The sequence below is a fragment of the Cryptotermes secundus genome, unplaced genomic scaffold (genome assembly GCF_002891405.2).
Source record: "Cryptotermes secundus unplaced genomic scaffold, Csec_1.0 scaffold10, whole genome shotgun sequence".
Classification (NCBI taxonomy): domain Eukaryota; kingdom Metazoa; phylum Arthropoda; class Insecta; order Blattodea; family Kalotermitidae; genus Cryptotermes; species Cryptotermes secundus.
Window position 1 is genome coordinate 624063 of NW_019735554.1, and position 22955 is coordinate 647017.

Consider the following 22955-nt stretch of genomic DNA (forward strand, 5'->3'; position numbering starts at 1 on the left):
CACACAGTTCTTCATCTATCTCCAAAGTTCGTTCCGCTATAATTCTCATCATCCCAATTGCATCCCTGGTTCCTTTTCCTCTTCTAAATCCAAACTGATCCTCTCCAAGTATATTCTCTATTTTCCTTTCAATTCTTCTTTTAAGTATCTTTGCTATTATCCCTGCATTTTGTAGCTTCTGTCTTTTTCTTTAAGGCAGTCATTGTCACTTCTGTAAAGTCCTTGGCCCACTCCCCAGTTTCATATATGGTGTTTATTAGTTTTGTCAGTGTTTTCAAACCACCTTCTCCCAGTAACTTAAGCACATCTCCAGGTACATCATCATCTCCTGTAGCCTTTCCCTTCCTCATTTCCTTGATAGCTTTTTCCACTTTGTAAAATATATGGACCTTTCTCGTCTGTATCTACTTCTTCCAGTTCCACTTCCAAGTTTTCCGGCCAATTAGGTCGATCATATATCATAAATTAAATGAGATACTAACCTTTAGGGACTTCCTTTTATGTGATCCTACATTAGTAATTGTTTACAGAAATGTTAACGTACTGAAATTGTGAAGTGACAAGTTTACACTGTCATATTCTGATTGAAGGGCTCAGCATAAAAAAAAATGAATGTTTTAGTACAGAAATGTTATCTATTAATTTATGAAAGTTTTTTACAAGGACAAAATACAGACTCTGAGATGTCAAATTTTCTAAGTTCATTTATTTCACTTGATGTGAACAAATTGATGCTCAATATTGTATATACCAACAGAGCGTTTCATTTTATCATCCCATTCCACCCATTCTTTTTCACTAAGGTCCACGTCAGTGTAAATCTGGCCACTGTCTTCAGCAACCACACTCCAACCATCCTGAAATCAGAAATATAGTTTAAAATCCCATGAGTTTTGTATGGGTCATGTAGATCTACATATCTGTTAGCTGTGTCACACCATTCTCCATCATGTGAGTGCTGACCTGACTGACATAAGCTCAAGGTTGTTAGCAGCTTGAAGTTAGATGTTTATCATAATAATAAACAACCAATTATGCACCTTAATTGCTGCTTGGTTCCCAAACAGAAAAAAAAAAAGGTATCTATGCCTCTGGATACCAAACTATGTGCAACAGTTCTATACCATTCAAATCTCACAGGTCCCAGAATACAAACCACTTGAAATCCATGACTTCAGATGCCATAACAAGGCAATACAATGCTTTCAGTCTGTTCTGTTACCTCCATTCATCTGTGATTCTCTAAGAAACAACTTTGATGGTGATACTGATATTAACAGAGCTCAGGAACCATTAGAGAGAATATTAACATGTCAGCCAAAGGCTCCAGCTCATTAAGAAATGCACTAGCAAAAGCCACAGTTTCATAAGGGACGTTCAAAACTATTAGATTCAAGGAAACAAGCCACACTTAATGGTTCCACGATCCAAGCCAAAAAAAATGGGGAAAATCTGCACAATGTAAGATATGAAGCTAGCAAAAACTTCAAGAGCAAAGAAGGATAAAATTAATGAGCTTGCAAAACCCAGTCAGAAAAAGAACATTAGAAATTCACAAAGAGCAATAAATGAATTTAAGGATTACCAACCTAGAACTAACTTGGTAACAAATGAGAATGGTGATCTGCTTGCAGATTCCCACATTTTGAACAGTGGAAGAATTACTATTCTCAGTTATTACATGTATATAGGATGAGTGATGTTAGGCAAATGGGATTACAGCTAGCCATCAGTACTTTTGAGGCTGAAACTGCTTACGCAAAGTTGAAAAAGTACAAATCACCAGGTACTGATGAAATTCCCACAGAATATATTTTTGCAGGAGGTGAAACATTATGGTCTGAGACCCATAAACTCATTAATTCTATTTGGAATAAGGAAGAATTGCCTGGTTAGTGGAAGAAGCCCATTATTGCACCACTTTAGAACAAGGGCAATAAAACTGACTACAGTAATTATTGAAGCATATCACTGTTATCAACTTCATATAAAATTTTATCCAATACCCTTCTCTTAAAGCTAAGTCCATATGTAGATGAAATTACTGGGAAGCATCAGTGTGGCAGAGTCATAACACAGAGATAGCTAACAGATGATCGATCCTCTGAAAATGTGGTGAAGTTCAAATATCTGGGGACAACAGTAATAAATCAAAATTTGACTCATCAGGAAATGATCAGCAGCCTGAATTCAGGTAATGTTTGCTACCATTCAGTTCAGAAGCTTTTGTCTTCTTGTCTACAAAGGCGAATGTAAAAAAAAAAAAAAAAGTATATTACGTGATGGCCAAAAAGGCTGAAACATGTAATGTATGACCTATAACTCATCAAGAACTCCCAAAATTTCATGGAACCCAGGGCTCATTGCCCTCCATCAGTCCATATCCTGAGCCAGATCAATGTAAACATATAGTATATCTGGATATAACTGTGGTGACAGGACCAAATATTAGATAGTTTCACACAGAGTATGAGGCTACAATACAATATTTGTAGCAGAATGAAGGTACAGAATTACTGGGTTTTTGGTATGAAGGTATATGAGAACAGGGTACAGAGAATAATATTTGAGCTGAAGAGGGATGAAATGGTAGGAGATTGGAGACAACTTCACAAGGAGCTCATAACTTGTAATTTTCTCCAAATATGATTAGAATAATCAGTAAAAGAGAAGATGGGGAGAACATCTGGCATGCATTGGAAGAAGCAAATGAATACAGCACTTTTGGAGGGAAACCTGGAAGGAAAGAGACCAGTAGGAAGACTTACATATAAGTAGAATGATAATATTAAGATGGATCTTACAAAAATAGGATGGGATGACATGGACTGGATTCATCTGGCTCTGAATTGAGACTAATGGAAGGCTCTTGTGAAAGTGGTAATGAACTTTCAAATTCCTTGAAGTGCTGGATATTTTTTGATTAGCTGTGTGACTGGTGGTTTCTCAAGGACAACTCAGCTCCATTGTGTTAAGCTAGTTAGTTAGTTACCAAACATGGGTCTGGGTAGTAGAGTTACAGCCAATGATGATATTTTGTTGAAATTTTGAACAGATTAGTTGAATCACACAGCAGAGATGAATGAAGGTGAAGGGTTTTGATCGAAAACAAGCATTCATTCTGATGATGAATGACAAGGTGCCTCTTATAAGACTGATTTCAAAGCGAGTGATGGGCCATTTCTCAGAACCACAGAACTGAATGTAGTTACTGATAACCCTGACAGTGTTACTGAAGTGGTCACTGCTGCAATTGGTGATGAACCCATACAACTTTCTACAAACCTCTCCAGTCTTCACCACAGTCAGGATCCTCACTGATGGAAAATTTTACCAGAAACAGAGAATTGGTCCATCCAACTTCACTGGTTCAGAAACGAAAGACTACTGGTCAACTAGCTCCCTCATATGTGCACCAGTTCTGTCCCAGACCATGAGTAGAAACCATTTTCTGGCCATCAGTCAAGCCTGGCACCTCAGTAAAAACAGCAAGCGCGCACACACACACACACACAAGGCTCAGGCAGATTTTTAAAAATTCACTCTCTGTATGAATCTTCCCTTTTCTGTAGAAATATGACCTTCACAAGTTCAGATCAGTTTTACAGCTCACACAGAGAACTCTCACTGTATTAAGGCATGATCCCATGCAGAGGCCATCAGAATATATAACCCCAGGAAAGTTACGAAGTGTGGACTGTTGATGAGAATGGTGTGGGGAAACTAAATTTTGATACACATGTAACACAGAGATATATATACCACCTGAGAAGTAAATAGTCAACAGTTTCTCAGTTTTTTTTTAAATAATATGGTGCTTATATCACCACACTTGCCAGGGAAATTTTTAAACAAGTGTAAAACTGCGCAAAAATTTGTTGCAAAGAACAACAGCTTATTGCACCATGACTCTGAATAGAGAAACTGCATAAACTCTTAAAAAGAATGCCAAAAACATGAAGAAAAGGCAGTTCTCTGGAGGGGAGGGCAGAAATGATGATACTTAATTACAAATTTGGAAATAAAAGTGGATGGCGCACATAACTAGAGAAATTCCTGAGACAAGACAGAAGACAAAAAGACAGAGGAGGTAATAAGGCCCAGTTATATCGCAGAATACAATACATGAAGGGTGTGGACAGAACTGATAATTACTAACTAAAAACTAACTTCATGAAGCCGAGCCTTACTTGAGAAGTCACCTACTGTCCAGCTACTCAGCATTTTAAGGAACCTGAAGGTTCACAAGAGCCCTCCACTGGTCACTATTCTGAGCCAAATCGATCCAGTCCATACTACCCCATCCTATACAAGATCCATTTTTAAGAACCTACATCTTTGTTTTCCTAGTGGTCTCTTTCCTTCTAGCTTTTACACTAGTATACAAAAGTACTCTTCTTCTTCTTCTTCTTTTTCCTCATTCATGCTACATGCCCTGCCCATCTCATCCTCCTTGACTTGATCATTCTAATTATATTTGGCAAAGAGTGCAAGTTATGAAGCTCCTCATTATGCAATTTATTCAACCTCCTATCACTACATCTCTCTTTAGACCAAATATTCTCCTCACCATCCTGTTCTAAAACACCCTCAGTTCCTCCCTTAACACTTTGCGGAACGCACACCCTTTAAAAGTTTTTCGCTTTTAAACATGGCAGACAGTTCACGTGTTAACAGGTTTTTAAAACACGATAAGTTGCAACACACTATACATCTCTCTGGCTCCACCTAGCTAGCACGTAGCTGCTTGCAGTTGCAATATAACGCTCTGGAATGTCTGCTGACCAATCAGTTACTAGACCTCGCTGTAACTCTATGCTCCTGCAAAGGAAAATAAATGCCTTTATTTCTTCAAGCTTTACGTAGCAAGCTGTCAGTCAGTAGTTCAATATGGATCAAAGACCAAAGCGGTTGACACCCAACGGATTTCTTGGAGAACAACAAATATCTGACTTCTTCTCCAATGAGCTATCTGACATCCCTTGTGAGTCTGCTAGTGATAGCGACTCACAATCTGATAGCGAGTGTGGCAGGGATGAACAAAAAATTGTGACAGCAGACAGTGAAAGTGAAAGTGACCGTAGCTCCAACGAATGTGCGGGTAGCAACATTGCGGGGACAGCCACATGGGGAAAAGTAGACAAGATGCCTGCTTTGGGACAGTTTACTGGAAATCCAGGTGTGAAGCAAATTCCATCCGACCCAACGCAAGTGTCTGAAGTAGCGGAACTCTTTTTTGGAGATAAGTTTCTTTGACATGCCATGTCAGGAAACTAACAGAGACTATCTCCAACACCGTGAACATTGTGACAGAAGTTATAAGGCGTTGAAGTGGGTGGATGTCACTTCAGCAGACATGAGAAAATTTTTTGCAATAATTTTTCTAATGGGCCATACAAGGAGGGATAATCCGACAGAGTATTGGTCAACAGATCCATTTTTTGGTGGTGTTTGCATTTCAATGATAATGAACTGCAACCACAATCAACAAGCAGGCTTTTCAAAATTCAGCCCTTATTGAACTTTTTCGTTCCGAAATTTCAGACAGTTTATAAGCCAAATCAACAACTGTCTTTGGATGAATCTGTGATTCCTTGGAGGGGAAGGCTTCATATGCGAACATATAATTCTGGGAAACTTACAAAGTATGGCCTACTTGTTCATGTAGTTACTGAAAGCACTTCAGGCTATATTGGAAATTTAGAAATTTATTCTGGTGAAGGAAAGAAATTACAAGAAACTATTCTTTCCGTTTTGGATCCCTATCTTGATCAAAATTACCATGTCTATCAAGACAATTATTATAACAGTGTGGTAACTGCAGAACACCTATTTTCGAGAAAAGTACATGTTTGTGGAACAATTAGGGTGAACAGAGGCCTTCCTCCAGATATGAAAGAGGAATGTAAATCCCTGAAACGTGGTGAAACCACATTCAGGAGGAAGAGGAATATTCTTCTTCAGTCCTGGAGGGATACTCGTGTTGTGAATATGATTTCCACAATTCACAATTCGAGCATGGTTGATGTTCAAAGGAGACATGGACAGGTAAAGAAGCCTGCTGTATTTCCGAGTATAATATGTTCATGAAGGGAGTTGATAGAGCCGATCAGTACTTGGCCTATTATTCTCTTCCTTGGAAAACAGTAAAGTGGACAAAGAAAGTTGCCTTGTGGTTTTTAAATTGTGCCATTTTCAATACATTTTTGGTTTTCAAAAATCTAAACCCTCATTCAAAATTGAAATACAAGGCATTTCTGCTGAATGTGGCAAAAGCCTGGGCTACAGACCACATTGTGGCGGCAGAACCGGCAGAAGACACAGTCTTAGTACGACCAGGGCCATGTACTCCCACCCCATGCAGGCCTCATTTTGACCGACCTGGGCGACTCTGGGGTGATATGTGGAAACATACCCTTGCGAAAATTGTGAAGAGTGAACATTTCAAGGGGAAGCAGCCTTCTAGGCAATGCCGTGTTTGTGCAATTCACAAGAAAAGGAGTAGGACTGCCTACATTTGCAAGTTTTGTGTAATGCCACTTCACAGAGGGGAATGTTTCGAGAAATATCACACCCTCAAGCACTTCTAGAAGCATTGGTGTTCTCAAAAAATTTTAGTTCATAAAATTAATTAGATTTTATATTAATTTTTAAAGTGAACAGTGTACAATTTAGGGTAGTAGGTATAAAAATGCCGGTCCGCTGGGTGATTTAAATATTTAAATTGCCGGTCCACAAAGTGATAATGTCAGAGAGCAAGTTTCACATCCATACAGAACGACATGCAAAATTTTAGTTTTGTAAATTCTAATATTTTGTTTTTAGACAGCAGAAGATAAGACAAAAAGGTTCTGAACTAAATGGTAGCAAGCATTACCTGAATTCAGTCATTCCCAAGTATCTGAACTGAGCCACATTTTTTAAAAAAACATCTGTTAGCTATCTTCATGTCATGATTTGGCCCCACATTTTGGTGATGAGATAGCAACATATATGTAGTTTTCTCTGTTTACTTCTATACCAAGCTCCTTGATAGTGTCAATTAAAGTTTGTGTTTTTTTTCTTTAAGGTATCTAAGTGGTGCTATCCAAAAGTTCCAGAAATATGTTAATAAAAACTATTATGTCGTATCTGGATCTTATTCTGCACCATCACATTCAAAGTAGTCCCCTTGGGAGCGCATACACCAATCCCAGCGTTTCTGCCACTTTTGAAATGCATCCTGGAAGTCTTTCTTTGTTAGGGGGTTTATTACTCTCTGCGTTTCCGCTTGAATTTCCTCAACTGTACAACTGTATAAAATCTTCACCCCTTCAACTTGATTTTCATCTTAGGGAAGAGAAAGAAATTGCATGGAGCTAAGTCTGGCAAGTATGGTGGGTGGGGAACAACTGCCATCTTGTTTTTAGCCAAAAATTCCTGCACAATGTATGCCGTATGCAGTCGTGCGTTGTCATGGTGGGGTACCCTGTCATTCGTGTGCCACTTCTCTGGACGTTTTCTCCTCATGTTCTCCCTCAAACGCCTTAGAACATCGTGATAGAACTCTTTATTGACTGTCTGACCAGGAGGGACAAACTCCAGATGAACAATCCCATCAATATAAAAAAAACAGATCAAAATGGACTTAATGTTGCTCTTGACTTATTGAGCATCTTTTGGTCGAGGTGAAGAAGGGTTCTTCCATTGTCATGATTGCTGCTTACTTTCAGGGTTGTAGCCATAAACCCAACTTTCATCACCAGTGACAACCTTTGAAAGAAAGTTTGGATCCTCTTGAAGCTGTTGTTGAAGTTCCCTGCAGACTTCCAAGCGATGCTGCTTCTGTTCATTTTGCAGCAGTCCTGGCACAAACTTTGCAGCAATCCTCCTCATGTTCAGTTCCTCTGACAAAATTCGTTGACATGTACCATAACTTAGTCCCAAGGTGTTACAGAGGTCTTGGAGGGTCAGTCTATGATCTTGCAGAATAAGATCCCTAACTTTCATTACATTTTCTGGTGTGGTGCCAGTTGACAGCCACCCTGAACGATCATAATCATCAGTCGATGTTCGGCCATTTTGAAACACTTATACAAGTCGTAAGTTTGTGTCTGGCGCAAACTGTTGTCACCAAAAGCTTGCTTCAACATTTGGCACGTTTCTGCAGCAGTTTTCCCAAGTTTAAGCAAAACTTTATACAGACACGCTGCTCTCTCAGGTCAGCCATCGCAAAACCGCAAACTCATGAAAACACAACAATGGAAATATGTTCACCAACAATAGACCCCAACCACTCAACTTGACGCCACTTGCCACACTGATTCAAGAAGGGTGTGTGGGGAGACACCTAGCGGGTATTTCGATGTACTCATAACCATTCGCGCAAAATTCAAATTTCTGGAACTTTTTGATAGAACCACGTATATTATAACCCAGCAGATTCACATCAGCAACATAAATCAGCAGTTGATGTGTCCCATTTAATTTCAGTTCAACCTGGCTGTCCTGGACTTTCCTAATTGCATATTCTAAAGCAAGGTTGAAAAGTAGTGGATATAAAGGATCTCCTTGCCTTAGAATACTTTGGATAGGAAAATTATCAGAGAAATGTTTATCTATATGGACTTTACTGTACCTTTCATTTAAACACATTTTAAACAGCCTAACTAGCTGACCAGTACTTAAGTTATTATTTTGTTTTTAGAATAACAATGAAGTTGTAAGAAAATATACAGTATCTTCAGAATTGTGTTCTCTTCAATGTATTTTTTGTTTACAAAAACTTTAAACCAAAATTAGAATGCAAAATACAAAAAGTTTTAGCTTTAGGATGGGATGGCATGAATCACTGAGAAGCATATCAAAACTGAGAACTGACTCCAGTTCAGAGTATGATCAACCTCGAGTGAAGGAACTAATGCCATAGGGACTCAAACACAACCCTCCAGGCAGACTATCAGTGATCTTCAAAGACTATACGTGGTCTGTCCAAAAAGAAACCGAACTTGTTAAACAGGGCGCCAACGAGCCAACACAGGTGACTTGCAACAGTTGCACTGTGTAGCGGTGACCTTAAGCTTTAACCTGACACCTGCCCAAAAAACTGGAGATGAATCGTATTGCTGAAAAATTTGTACCATGTCTTTTAACAGATGAGCAAAAAGCAAATCGTGTCACAGTCAATCAAGAGCTGTTTGATCATTCAAATGCTGACAAAATCTTTCTGAAAAAAAGCACATCAGAGTCAATCAAATGTGAAGGGGATGACTGTCATCCCCCAACTGCCCTACTCTCCAGATCTGACCCCTGCAGAGTTTTTTTTTTTTGTTCCCAAAGTTGAAATCCACTATGAAAGGTTGCCGATTTCAGACGACAGAAGAGCTAGAAGAAAGTTCGCCATTCGACCCATGCGCTATCATGCAAAATGTGTTCCAGGACGCGTTCCAGAACTGGAATAAATGTTGGAAGCGGTGTATAGACAGTGGAGGAGAGTACTTTTAAGGAGACAAGTCTTATTAAGTTGTAAGCTTATCAATAAATGTTTTAAAAAGAAAGTTCGGTTTCTTTTTGGACAGACTATGTAAAGCCACCCACTGCCATTTACTGAAAGCAATGGCTGACCCCTCCCTTCTTCAGAATTACTGGGTTTTTGGACTTTGTCCATCATCTAATATTTTAAAATACTAGAAAGCACAGCGTTTTGGAAACAGGATCTGTTTCCGTCCTCAGGTGGGGGGAGACACCTACTATGTTATGTCCCTTAGAAACAGCTAACCTCAATCATTGGACAATCCTTGTCAGTATAACTACCTGACATCAGGCTTAGTCAAAGGGAAATAACAGGAAAAATATACAATAAAAATAGTCATGAAGCATGCACATACCTAATATTAAGGTTAGAAAGGAAGGTGAAAATTTTATGAAATAAACCTAGCCAACAAACCAAGTCCACAAAAAACAATGCACACGACTAACTGAAAAATCTGTGAAACCACTCTGTGCCTACCGCTAGCCTGTCTAATTCTTCTCCTTCATAGATTATTCACACCTATCAGGAGACCGCTCAGTCTTGGCCTTATTCTTCTTGATGGTCAGATCACTGATTTCTATCAAGAGACCTATTCCAGCCTTCTCTCATTGGACACCTCACCACAGCCCCTGCGAAACTTGGTCATTCCCATAGCAGACCACAATAACTGGGTCCTTAACGCATGGGAAATTTTTTCCTTCTGCCTATGACAGGAAAACTCCAGCCCAACTTTGCAGTTTGCCGGGCGGGTCAGTGCTGAGTGCACCCACAACCAAGCTCCAGCTGAGCCCCTCAGGTCCTTAAAAGTAGCCTTTCTCTTATGGCTGTCAGTCTCTACTTCGCAATGATTAGGCTGCTTACCCCTTCTGGGAGAAAGCCTTATCTTATGTGGACCCTCCTGAGTGCCTGCACAGATTCTGGCTACTGCAGAGTCCCACATGTGGGGGGAAGGCTAGCTCAAAGTGGGATTGGATGTTGCCTTATATCCCACGGTCACAGTTCATTACACTGCTCTCTGTGCTATGCAGGCCATGCCTTATCTTAGGGCACCACCATCCACACAGCCAGCCAGGCCAGCCTGAAGCTTTCAACAACCACCATAAAGGGTCAGATGGGGATGAGCCTTTGTCCCCCAGGGATACGACATAGAAATTGTGACACACTTGGAAGTATACGGGTCCTGTCTGTTTGGTGGGAGTGGAGAGATGTTGGCTGAGATCTTCCAAATATGAAGAAGTGTTCTGGAAGTTCATGCAAGTGCTACTTCCCTGCTATCATTTTAGGACAAAGTATATCTTTATACTTGAGCATGAAGTATATGTTTTCATTTCTCTTGGTATCACACACCGAGTTTAACATCACGCACCCTGAAATCGAAGTCAACCAACTCCACACCACGGCAGTCAAACAGCACTATGGTCTTGAAATTCTCATGGTCACTTTTGGTGTATACTTGTATTGAGTCCTCCAGAATACCTGTAAAGGACACATTCAGTCACAGCCTACATTAAACATTCAGAATCTACCTAGAATTGATACTGTTCTAATAAACTAAATACACAAAGCTCATCAACTTGACTTGGCAGTCTTACATTCAGTTATGTTTATTTTAACAATATACAGGAACACAAAATAAAAAACATTCTAGACTGGAATGTATGTACATAAGTTTATATAAATACTGAGAGACAGACAGTCACACATAGTAACCATGAAAAGAGCATATACACTATATGCACTTTCTTATTTAACTAGCTGCGACAGAATACCAAGTGTGACTCAAAAGGCAAGATGCCATCCATCCTCAACATCATGACAGACTTCTTCATCAATTTAAAATAGTCTAGCCTTTATATTTTAAATTGTCAGTCACATAACATTAATGTGTTCAAATCCTCACCTTGCAAGACCTCTTTAATCAAATTAATATCTCAAAACTAGAAACTGACCATGCTGTCTGCCATATATACTGTATACAGTATTTTGTTACTGAAAACATTCAAACATGGAGTTAAACTCAAGATAATTAATTACAAAGTCCCCAAAACCTTGGCTAATTCTACACCCATAACATTTTTGAAAGACTAAACTGACTGCATACAATTTTGCCTTTTGAATCAAACCACAGAGCAAATAGGTAACAACACAACATAAAGTGGTCTACTGTTGTTGACAGGAAGATGTTTACACTGTAGCAGGTTAAATGAATAGGTCATCATAAAAGATTTCAGTATAAAGAACCAATGTTTCAAAGAAACATGTCACCTCCTTCTTCAGGGTCCAAGAATAAGAAAATCAAAAAACCATCCTGAAGCAGGCAGCAAGACTTCAACCCCGAAGGTGGAAGTGATATGTTTTCCTGAAATGTCAGTTGACTTTAAATGGACTACACAAGACACAATTCTTCAGAACCATTGCAATTTGTAGATCAGGATGAGCTCTGTATTTTATCAAATGCAGTAATTTCTCTGGGCAAGCTGATGGTTTTCATTGAACTTCGTGTAAATCGGAGGTATACGGTAAATACGAATCAATATGAAGTCTTGACAAATTTTGGTGCACCACATAATGCAGTGCATACAGTTTACTCTCGCAATATATGGACCTTGCTGCTCAAAGTTGGTAAGGAGCACATATAAGAGGAAAATCTTATTCATAATACATTAAATAATATCTTCTGCAGTTCATTTTTTAAAACTATTCCCAGTGACCTAAAATAAGTCACACAAGTTAAATTTACTTACACAGAATTGTATTCCAGGGGTACGGAGCAGAAATTATAGTTGGTAAATACGAACAAATTATGACTCTTTTGGATGTATGGTGATTCAGTTCTGTAGGAGGAACTATTGCTTTGTTTTTGTTACTATGCAGTTAAGACTTACTTAAATTGTTTTCTCGAACACAGAGTTTGCATTTGGCAGAATAGTGCATGTTGGCATGTCCTGTTCGGTCCTCCACTGTCTCTGATAAGCTTACATCATGCCATTTATTTGTTGACTCCCCACATGCTGTACATTTCATCTTGGCAAAAAAATACAATTATCAAGCAAACAAGTTTGTTTCTAAATATATATATATATATATTACATCAATCTTAAATACAAATACAATTTGCTAAAATATGAGTGTTTAACAGTGCACATTTACTTGTTCATGGTTTGTCAGCGGAGACAAATTTCTTGTAGGGAACAAAAGTGATGTAGGCACACTTTATTCTTTCATAAAACTAATTACCATTCATATAAAAGTATTCTGGACTTCTGGATATTTAAGGCATATCAGTCACTTCACTTCCAAAAATTGTACTATTAATCCTTAATAAACTTTAAAGATCCATCCATTAAATACTCTTATAATTTTACGTTCATCTTCTCAAATAAAGATCCCTCCTTATAATGGAATAAGCAAACAAACATAACACCAATCATACATATTCATTTAGACTACCCAGAGACACAATCCACTGTGTTCAAGACATGCCTCAATCTTCCTTTATGAGATGTGGGGAAAAAAAAAATACTGACAGCCTTGACCATGCTTGGGTTAATAAATAAAATGTGACATTAAGGTAAAATGTTTTTTTCTTATAGTATCAGAAGTGATATCCAAACACCATGTGAACTGTGCAATAAAGGCTCTACATGTGAAACAAAAACACCAAACATCCTGGTGTAGTAGTCAGCAGCCCTTGGTTTTTCTTGGGCAAGGGTCTGGCTGCCATGTTAGGTGGGTCCCTTGTCACCATAGCATGGCGCATCTTCAGGTTGTGGATGGAGGAGACGCCCTCCAGGTATGGAGGGAAGCTACGAATATACTGAATAAGCAGTCTAGGACAGCCGACAAGGGGTGGTCCTCCAGCTTGGGGGGTTGGGCATGGGGCTAACAACTCCTCATTGTATAAAATTACTGTTATAAAAATGAACACAAAGCCTCAGACCTGGATGGATCCTCTGGATAAATGACCTAAGTTAAAGAAAGTGGACATGAGAATCGGTACATGGAATGTTAGGAGTATGAATAGGGCAGGTTTGCTCAGGGCAGTGGCAGAAGAAATCTTGAAATATAAGTTAGTCTTAGTGGGATTACAGGAGGTCAGATGGGATGGAGGTGGCATCACACCAGCAGGCGAATACATTTTTCTATGGAAAGGGTAATGAAAATCATGAATTGGGTACAGGTTTTTTCGTACATAAGAGAATCGTATCAGCAGTTTAAGAGGGTAGAGTTTGTTAGTGATAAGATATTACATATAATACTAAAAGGTTGCTGGTGTGATATCATCGTTAAGAATGTTCACGCCCCAACAGAAGACAAAATTGATGACATAAAGGACAGGTTATACGTATGAAGAACTAGAACATGTATTGGATAAATTCCCAAAGTACCCTATGAAAATTCTGTTATGAGATTTCAATGCCAAACTAGGGAGGGAAGACATATTCAAAGCTACAACTGGGAATGAGAGTTTGCATGAAATCAGTAATGATAATGTACTTAGAGTAGTAAATTTTGCCACATCAAAAAATCTTACTGTCAGAAGTACAATGTTCCTGCATTGTAACATCCATAAATATACTTGGACATCTCCTGATGGGACGGCACACAAGCAAATTGACCATATTATGATAGATAGGAGACGGCTCTCAATTATACTTGATGTCCGATCATTCAGGGCAGCAGATTGTGATACTGACCACTACCTGGTGGTGGCAAAGGTTACGGAAAGACTGGCAGGGAGCAAACAAACAATGCACAGAGTTCATGTGGAGAGGTTCAATTTCAAGAAATTAAATGAGATAGTGGGTAAAGAGCAGTATTATGTTGAGATCTCAAATAGATTCGCGGCCTTGGAAAACTTGGACAGTGAGATGGATGTTAATAAAGCTTGGGAAAGTATCATAGAGAATATCAACATTTCTGTCAGGGAGAGTCTAGGTTATTATGAGCTGAAGAAGCATAAGACATGGTTCAATGAAGGATGCTCAGAATTACTAGACCAAAGAAAACAAGCCAAACTGCAATGGTTACAGAATCCAAGCGAAATAAATATGGATAATCTGAAAAATATAAGATAGACATCCGATGGGGCACAGCTCTATGCAGTGTGAATGAAGAACTCTGCAGTTTGCATGCAAGAATGAATTGATGTTTTCTTGCAACATAGGCAGTGGTGACCAGTTGGTTACATCATGACAATTTGATATAAGAAAGAACACCAAAAATTTCCTCCATTCTTTGTTTATTTAGTGATGTTCTATCAAGTGCAGTGGTTATATAATAAATATGAAATTACATTATTATGGATGACGGAGTTATTAAGGATCTGAAAGGGGGTGACTGAACATAACATCCTACGATCTGTCTGAAGGGTGAAGGGAAACTAGGAAACTCTGTCAGGTCAACCAATTTGCTAGCTCAGATTTGAACTGAGAGACTTTCATAATATGAAGCAGGTTGCCAACTACTACATGATAATGTTTAATAAAAACTTCCCGTTTTATGAATTTCATATCCGTAAAATCAACAAATGGAGATATAAACCTCAAATTGTACACATTATTGTCACTACAAGCTCAAAATCAAAAGTAATATAATACTGTAGCCTTCTGGGTTATGGCAAGATTAGTCTGGTAGGTGGGTACCAGCACTAGGCTCCTCTAAAACATTAGTACCCAACTACAAGGTAATATGATACACTGCATAGGACTCGGGCTGCAGCCCCTGAACTGCCCATGCTGTCTGGGCTCTTGACAAGACTGCAACATACAGCAGACACTTGCAGTTTTTCTCCATTCTGGGTCCTCCTCTCTGAGAAGAGGGATCAGACATCTTGAGATATGCGAAGCGTGCTGCAAATTCGACAAAGGCAGGCCCTTGCTCCCTCATGATAAGCCATTATACAACTTTCACATAACAAGTGAGAAGCCGACAATAAGGAATTTCACTGCCATAAAAGTATTATATAAGATTAATGCAAACTGGATGAGTTCATACTGACAACTGTATTAATCTGTCACAAAATGGTCATTTGTATGGAATTTAATATGTTGGCAATGCATAAGTAGAACTACTTACTTTCAGACACCAGCAGAAGTGGGGCTGATTTGTATATAACTTATCGATATACTCCAAAGTTGCTCGGATCTGCAATCCAATTTTCTTTGGGAGGGTAAAAAATTACATTCCAGTTAGCCAGTTTCATCAACACAAATTCTTTCCTGGATAAGTTAATAAAATGTTCACTCTTCCTATATGCAAAACACATTGTACAGTATAAACATCTCAGAGCTTCCTGAAACTGTTGAGCCACTCAAGCAGAAGTGTCTGATGTTTCACCCATCAACTTTTGACTACTAGTGAAAGTGACTAAGTCTTTATCCTAATAAATCACAAGTATAACTTCCCCAGATTATAGCAGATGCTTGTGAGCTGTGCAGCTTCACTGGGCTTGTTCATACGATGTCATATTTTATTCCAACATTCTGTGACAACATATAATCCTTAACATGCCAGTCTCATGTGTTTCCTTTCTACCAATCTGCTGTGCTTGGAATGGTAGAATGTTCTGTGCAGCTGGAACATTTATTCGGGTATTTGAGTTGTTTTCTTTCTACGGAAACTATACAACATGTTTTGTTATACTCATGAATATACAAGGATGATGATTACATTGTACTTTACGATGACAATTAAGATTACCTATTTACCTGCACTTCTGAGCAATGTATAGAATGTTCATTCAAAGTTCTCTTGCTACTAAACAAATAGACATTTATGTGTGTGTTGCTAGCTGTCCCAAAAGCAAGATTGGTGTAAGTTGTCACTGCTAACAAATGGTTTAGTCAGTAAATCAGCATTAATAACCAATGAGAACAAGCCTATTTTCCTTCCTATTACATATTTATTTGTGAACATTCCCCACAAGTGTGTCTACTGCTTCATACATTTATTAAAATGTTATTCTACACACCTATTTTTCTAACCATCAAACCAGTTTTGGGGGAAGTGAATCATGTGACCAAATATATGCTTGTATTTTACATACTTGGTTCATCTAGGGAGTATCAAAACTTGAACTGAATCAGAGATGATAAAGTGGCCCACTTGCTGAGTAACGGACTTTCGCTGAAATGCTTTGTGCATTCCTGGTACTTTATCAAAAGAATGAACTCAAAGCACTGGCCTTTCTTGCAGGGTGTCTGTTGGATTTTCTAGGAGAAAGTTCAAGCACAGCATCAATTTAATCCGATTTCTCTTCAGTGGGAACTCCGGATTTTTATTGTTCTTTCCTTATTTTCCTCCTTTGGTGCTTGAATATTCACCCAATGATGACAATAACAACAGACCATATTTTCCAGCATCTGATGTGATCTTGGTAAGTTTTATACATAACATGTTAGGTTGAACCTGCTAGCAGTCCAGTCTGTGGCACTAAATGCAAAGTGTTAGGTTACTCAACTTGACAGACTCACCGATTTGCAGAAAGCTCTAAGATTACTGCTTTGCATTATTACATTTATGGGTATAATTCAATTTTCATTATTCTGTTAAACAACTGTAAAGCCTGCTAATGATTCTTAAAAACTATGGGAATGTTTTACATCTTAACTTCATTAGCTGCAATGGACATAAAACATTAAATGACAATAGAATTATGAATAATTTGGCAGGGCATGACCTTTTCTATGACATTATTCTAGCATGCCTCAACTTCAAGTAACTAGTATCAAGGCTGAGATCAGACTTCAGACAGATAACCAGTGCATCACAATGGCATGCTATTCACCAACAAGGTGTGATCACACTTCCAGAATGGCCACAATATGACACTATTAAAACTTGAATTCAGTGAGAAAATAATGAACAGAAAGAATACTGGATTTGTCGTTGAACTTTAAAAGTGGAGTGACATCAGTTAACGATGCTGCAGAATTCACATCCACAGGCAAAACAGATGAAAATGTGGCAGGAATGAATTAACTTCTTCATAGAAATGGACACATAAACACATGACTTCGCTAATGAAGTGAGAATCCCATCTGTGCCATTAAATGGAAGAAAAAAATTTCTGTCAGTGGTCTGATTAGGCATAATGATCTGTGCTGTGATCTGTACAAACATGCTGCTGGAAGGCAGTGTCATCATACCTTTCTGTTATGTCTGGCAAATTCTGCAGCAGTTTGGTCAAGGTAAGGGTAAAAAAGGCAAAGCTATCCCTGCAACAGGCCATGGAGGCCTATAGGGTTGTGAGGCGTTGAGGCTCCACCACATTTTCTAGACAACTGGCTCACAGATGGTGAGGTTGTCATCCTTATGCATCGGCTGNGATTCCTGGTACACATTTCTGTTAAAGGATGAGTCAACCTCAGGGCCATAGTGTGGCTGGAAGGATTAGGTCAATTAAAAAATCCAATGATCTTGTCGGGACTCGAACCCGCGACCTTCCAGCTTGTAGCATAGTGCCTCAACTAACTACACTATCACATGCCCCAGTTTCGTCAAGCAGAAATTGAATTTTTACTTTTACTACATTTAAAATGGCCGCAAGTGCTACAAGTGTAAGAGAATTTAAATGTTTTATAACAGTGTTACAATCCCTTCATCCAAGGCACATTTGAGTCCTGTCCTGACCTGGATGTTAAAGATCCCTAGAATTCAGAAAGGACAAAGAATCTGTGATAAATGTATGAAAACTATTGCGGATTTTCTTGAAAGTTTTGGAAATGTAGCAGTTATCTCTTCAAGATCAGAATATGATGTAAATGAAGACTTTTAAAAGTTTTGAGACCATGAGGTAATTAGAAGAGTCACCACTTCCCACTAAGTTATTGTCACAAATAAAGAAAAATCAAAGAGAAAATGCTCAATTTAACAGACTCCAGCAGCAGTGACAATTCAGGTAAAGGTGACATGATAGCACAACTAAAGGATCATATAAGAGGAAAACCACAAGCAATCCCTCACCAGGGGCGACCCGTGTACAGGCACTGCGGAACTGCAGCACCCCCAATTTCCACCTGATATTATCCATAACATTTATATAATGAGTCCTTTTTCCTTTAATTCTTTCTTTATACTTGTACAATACAATATACAATCATCCTTAAGCTTAATGTCAGTAACCAAATCTTTGTATGGAACTGTGAGTTTCACAGTTCTGGCGGCGAGGTGTTCGTTGACTGTGCGCATGCGCACATAGGAAGCTACATGCGAGGCTGCAAGGAAGAGGGAGCACTGCAGGAACAACAGTGCCGACCCTGGTGTGCTGGTGGAAGGTAGTTTTTTTTTAATCCGCATGTGTTGTGCTTAAAAACTATGAGTTAATTGTAGAATTAGATTATTATCATGCTTCCAGCTATTCTATTTGATTCATCTTTTTCGGTTCTTTTATTTAACAGAAAACTTTAACCATGGCCTTGCATCCCCGAGAAATAAGTTCTGTGACTGTAAGTGAACTTCAACAGCTTAAGTTTTCACAACTGTCTCTCCATGAGAAAGTTTCAGTTAAGAAAAAAGGTCGTTTAACACCCGATATTCTAATATCTCAGCCAGGCATAAGCAAGAACAAGAAATATATTCGTAGCTTTAATTCTGAATGGTACAAACGGAAAAGTTGGCTTTGCAGCTGTGAAGTAAAAAATGCACTGTTTTGCTTCCCGTGTTTGCTGTTTCGGGGTGATGTAACGTAGACAAAAGATGGTTTTAGAAATAGAAACAAAATGAAATAAAAAACTGAAAAGCATGAGAAGTCAAAGAATCACGTTGATAATGTAGTTTCACTGTCACTTTAGGAACCATAAGTATTAAGGAGAAACTTAGTGAGGCATACAGACTTTCAATCAATGAGCATAATATAAAGGTTAAAAAGAATGGATTTCATTTTTAAATGAATAGATTAAGCTTGAACTGTAACAATTTAGGTTAAAGTAAGTAAAAAATGTTTTTGTTCTTTTAGGATTTTATCAAGTTTCTGAATATTCTTTTTATACATGTTTGTTTCCTTTTATACAATTTTAAAACAAAGGCTACAAATTTTCTGGAGCAGCACACCCACTAATTTTAGCTACGAGCCGCCACTGTCCCTCACCAATCGTGGTGGCACTACTAAGGCTTCAGAGGATGTTGGAGGTTAGGAGAAACGATATAACTGCCAACATTCACCAAAGTACAGTTGTTCTCTTCATTTAACACGAAAAATATGTAAAGGCATTAAATGTAACAAAATTGGAAGCTTGAAACACACCATTTTTCTCTTACTGCCACGGGCCACAAAGTACTATTAAATAATTGGATATGAGCACAACCTGTTAAAAACTATCAAATAACTCCGCTGCTGGAAACTGTCGACTAATTCGATTATTAGATAAAAAAATCAATGTGATTACGAACGTTCCTCTTCACACCTGCAACTGTCACCCCATTGAACCTAACTTTACACGAGGCCTACCGAGCTCTACTCTTATTGCTCTTATTCGCTCTTATTACTAGCACTGCACATCGGATGCGTCCGTTATAGTTCGGACGCTTTCGGTTCCGCGGTGACAGTTGGAGGCAAAGTTGAATTTTCGTTAGTAACGGCTGTTCACCAATCTCTGGCTATCTATCTGCACAATTGAATGGATAAATTAATTATGGTACACTGTCCAATGTACGCTTTGGAAAACAATCAGATGCGATCAGATGAAATAAAACTGTATGCTGTGTGGCTTCGGCTTTCAGGACTAAGCTGGGGTGAAGAACTCTCTCACGATTTAAGTTGCGGGGGCAGTGCTAGAAGGGCAATTTCTCGTCGTCATTATGTTTGGTGTGGTACTAATTAGCTAATCCTCCACTGGTCTCCATCCCAAGCGAGATGAATCCAGTCCATACCACTCCATCATATCAATCTCAGATCCATTTTAATATTATCCCCCCACCTACATCTTGGTTTCCTAGCGGCCTTTTTCCCTTCTGGGTTTCCCACAAAAATCCTATACACATTCCTTTTCTCCCCATGCGGCGAGAAAAGTGGTCGATGGCAACGACAAATTCCTGCAAGGATTCCCCGACGAGTTGGGTCCTTCTTTTCACTTGAGAGTGGAACACTGCTTCCCAGTGGTGGTCACCGTAGCGATTCTCATTGCCTCATAGTAACCTCTTCGTACGACGCTCCAGTAGGAACGCTGTGTAGGATGTGGGTAGTAGGCTCTTTCAAGGTGGCCATCAGGTACGTGTATTTCTCGCATAGCGTCCAATAGTTGTGCTCCGCCATGGTCTCCAGCTGCCGTTGGTAAACGGCCCATAATGTCGATCCATCGAACCTGCGTGGCTGCGCCGCGCCAATGTCGGTTCATGTTCTCCCGCGAGATTTGTGCTTAGATCGGTCTCCGACTTCTGCTACCACAGTCTGTACGAGGGTCTTCGTTGTACTCGTATGTCGATTTGGGTGCCTAGGGTCCTGGGCTCGAACCCTTCGCGAAGCTCCATCTTTGCGTATGCGATCTCCTAGCGGAAGGTCCGGGTCGGCGTATCGAAGGACGTCTGTAAGCACAAGCTCCTCGCGGAGGCCCTGTGTCCGTTGATCATAGGATGCCAGGTCATCCTCCACCTGCTGTTAGATGGTCTCTTCTAGCTCGGACTGGATAAAGCTTATCGTAGCCTTTATTTCTTCTTGACCGATCTTTAGCACCATTTCCATTTTTTCTTGGATGACCCTCATCTCTGTTTGGCCGGCCTTAGTTTCGGCTCTTGTTTGTTCCTGGTCAGTTTCATCTCTTCTCGAATGATCCCCATATTCTTTTCTATGATGGCTACTGGATCTTCAAAATCTGCCATGATTACCCATCATGTGGGTTCCAAGCCAACACTGCACAATTCACTAAGTTCAACAATTTAATTCAATCCAATCCAATCCCACTTCTAACACCACTGTCATGTGTTAGTGACCAGATGCAATGTTCGGATTGATAACTGGGTTTAATGAACACTTATAACTCGTAACTACTAATTACAACACACTTCATACTCTACACATTTTACAAATCACTGTAACACACAATAAGTCTTCTCAATCTTCACTGGTCATTGCCATATAGTGGCTCTTGTGGTTCAGCCTCAGATTCTTGCCAACTGACAACTGCCTCACAAGTCACTACAGTCTGAACTGACCAGCAGTCTACCTGGTAAATTGTTACTGGTCCTCACAAACACAGTCATCATTGGTTCCAAGTTCTGAAGGACTCATGACCACATTTTACTGTCTTACGACTCTGGGAGTTGTGCAACTACTGACTACAGCATCAGCTGACAGACAAATTTCTGTTGGTCTTTGCCAGCACAGTCATTCTTGGTTCCAAGTCCCACAGGGCTAATGACTATCTTTCACTGTCTCATTTCTTAAGCTCTTACACCTTGCAAAATGTCCTAAAAATACTGTCTCCAATTATTGACTTTTGAACCATTAAACATGGACTGAGAGCTGGCAGATGTGATGTAACTCTGTTGGGTAATAGAAGAGCTCTATGTGTGGAGACATCTCTGCATAAACAGTGAGCTTCAGAGTCATTCATCACGATAACCTGTACACTTGATGAAGGCTGGTTAGGCCGAAACATATAGTGACAATAAAGAGAAGGTGATGAGAGAATATTAACTGATGTTGCACACAGATGGCAAGAAGTGGAACGCAGTCAGATCTGCACATTGCAACAGGAAACTGCAATTGTATGACCAATAAACTCAGTTATGCACAGTGAAATGTGAGCAAGGTGTTTGATATATTGTTGTGTTTGACAGGAAAAACAAAATTCATATATGTACTATAGTACTAACACACAACAGATGCATGCCTTAAAGAAAGAATGTCAAATAAATTCTCTAATATATTATTTATATTTAATATAAGGGCAGACATCTAGTTACTGGCCATTTAAGTGAAATACCACGTTTGACGTGCAATAAAATCACACACTCTACTAAAATTACAGCATATTTTTTCTCAAAAGAAGCTCATACGGTCCAATGAGTATCACATAAAATTTCTCTGAGCTTCCATGGGAAGTAAAATGTGTAATTACATACACTTGTGCATCATCAGATTACTTCCTAATGTCAGCTCTGAAACAGAAATTTATCGAAATGACTGGTTCACAAGTCCTTTCTACTATCCATGATTTATTTAAACCGTCTTGCAGTGCATACACTCATTTATCTCCTTCTCTCCCTCGCACTACATGTTTCGGCATAATAATGCCATCTTCAGGTGCTTACTTATCCACGCCAAACTAGTTCATTGCATGCCTTGTTCTCATATTAAAATAACTAAAATATGTATCTATCATATACATTGTCAAACGTTAAAAATATTAAAATTGTTCAGGATACCACATCGCTACGTCGCACCTCACTACGCCAGTCACGCCCATTCTCCTCTGTTGGAGCACTCCTTCACTATCTTGTCTTG

General features: G+C 39.1%; 1 protein-coding gene across 8 annotated transcripts; it reads right to left on the reverse strand.

Annotated features, from left to right (window-relative positions):
• Window positions 1-686: 686 nt before the first annotated feature.
• On the reverse strand, window positions 687-20003 carry LOC111869518 (UPF0587 protein GA18326). Of its 8 annotated transcripts, none has more exons than XM_023861098.2 (5): window positions 19758-20002; window positions 15590-15673; window positions 12397-12535; window positions 10878-10987; window positions 687-857 (listed from the first exon to the last, which is right to left on the reverse strand). In XM_023861098.2, exons 1-5 carry the CDS (start codon window positions 19758-19760, stop codon window positions 711-713), a joined length of 483 nt encoding a protein of 160 aa, XP_023716866.1. In that variant the 5' UTR covers window positions 19761-20002; the 3' UTR covers window positions 687-710. The 8 variants fall into 8 exon arrangements, with proteins under 8 accessions (XP_023716866.1, XP_023716870.1, XP_023716871.1 ...); XM_023861102.2 differs by having other exon boundaries at window positions 19819-20001; XM_023861103.2 differs by having other exon boundaries at window positions 15590-15732; window positions 19819-20001.
• Between the last annotated feature and the right edge of the window lie 2952 nt (window positions 20004-22955).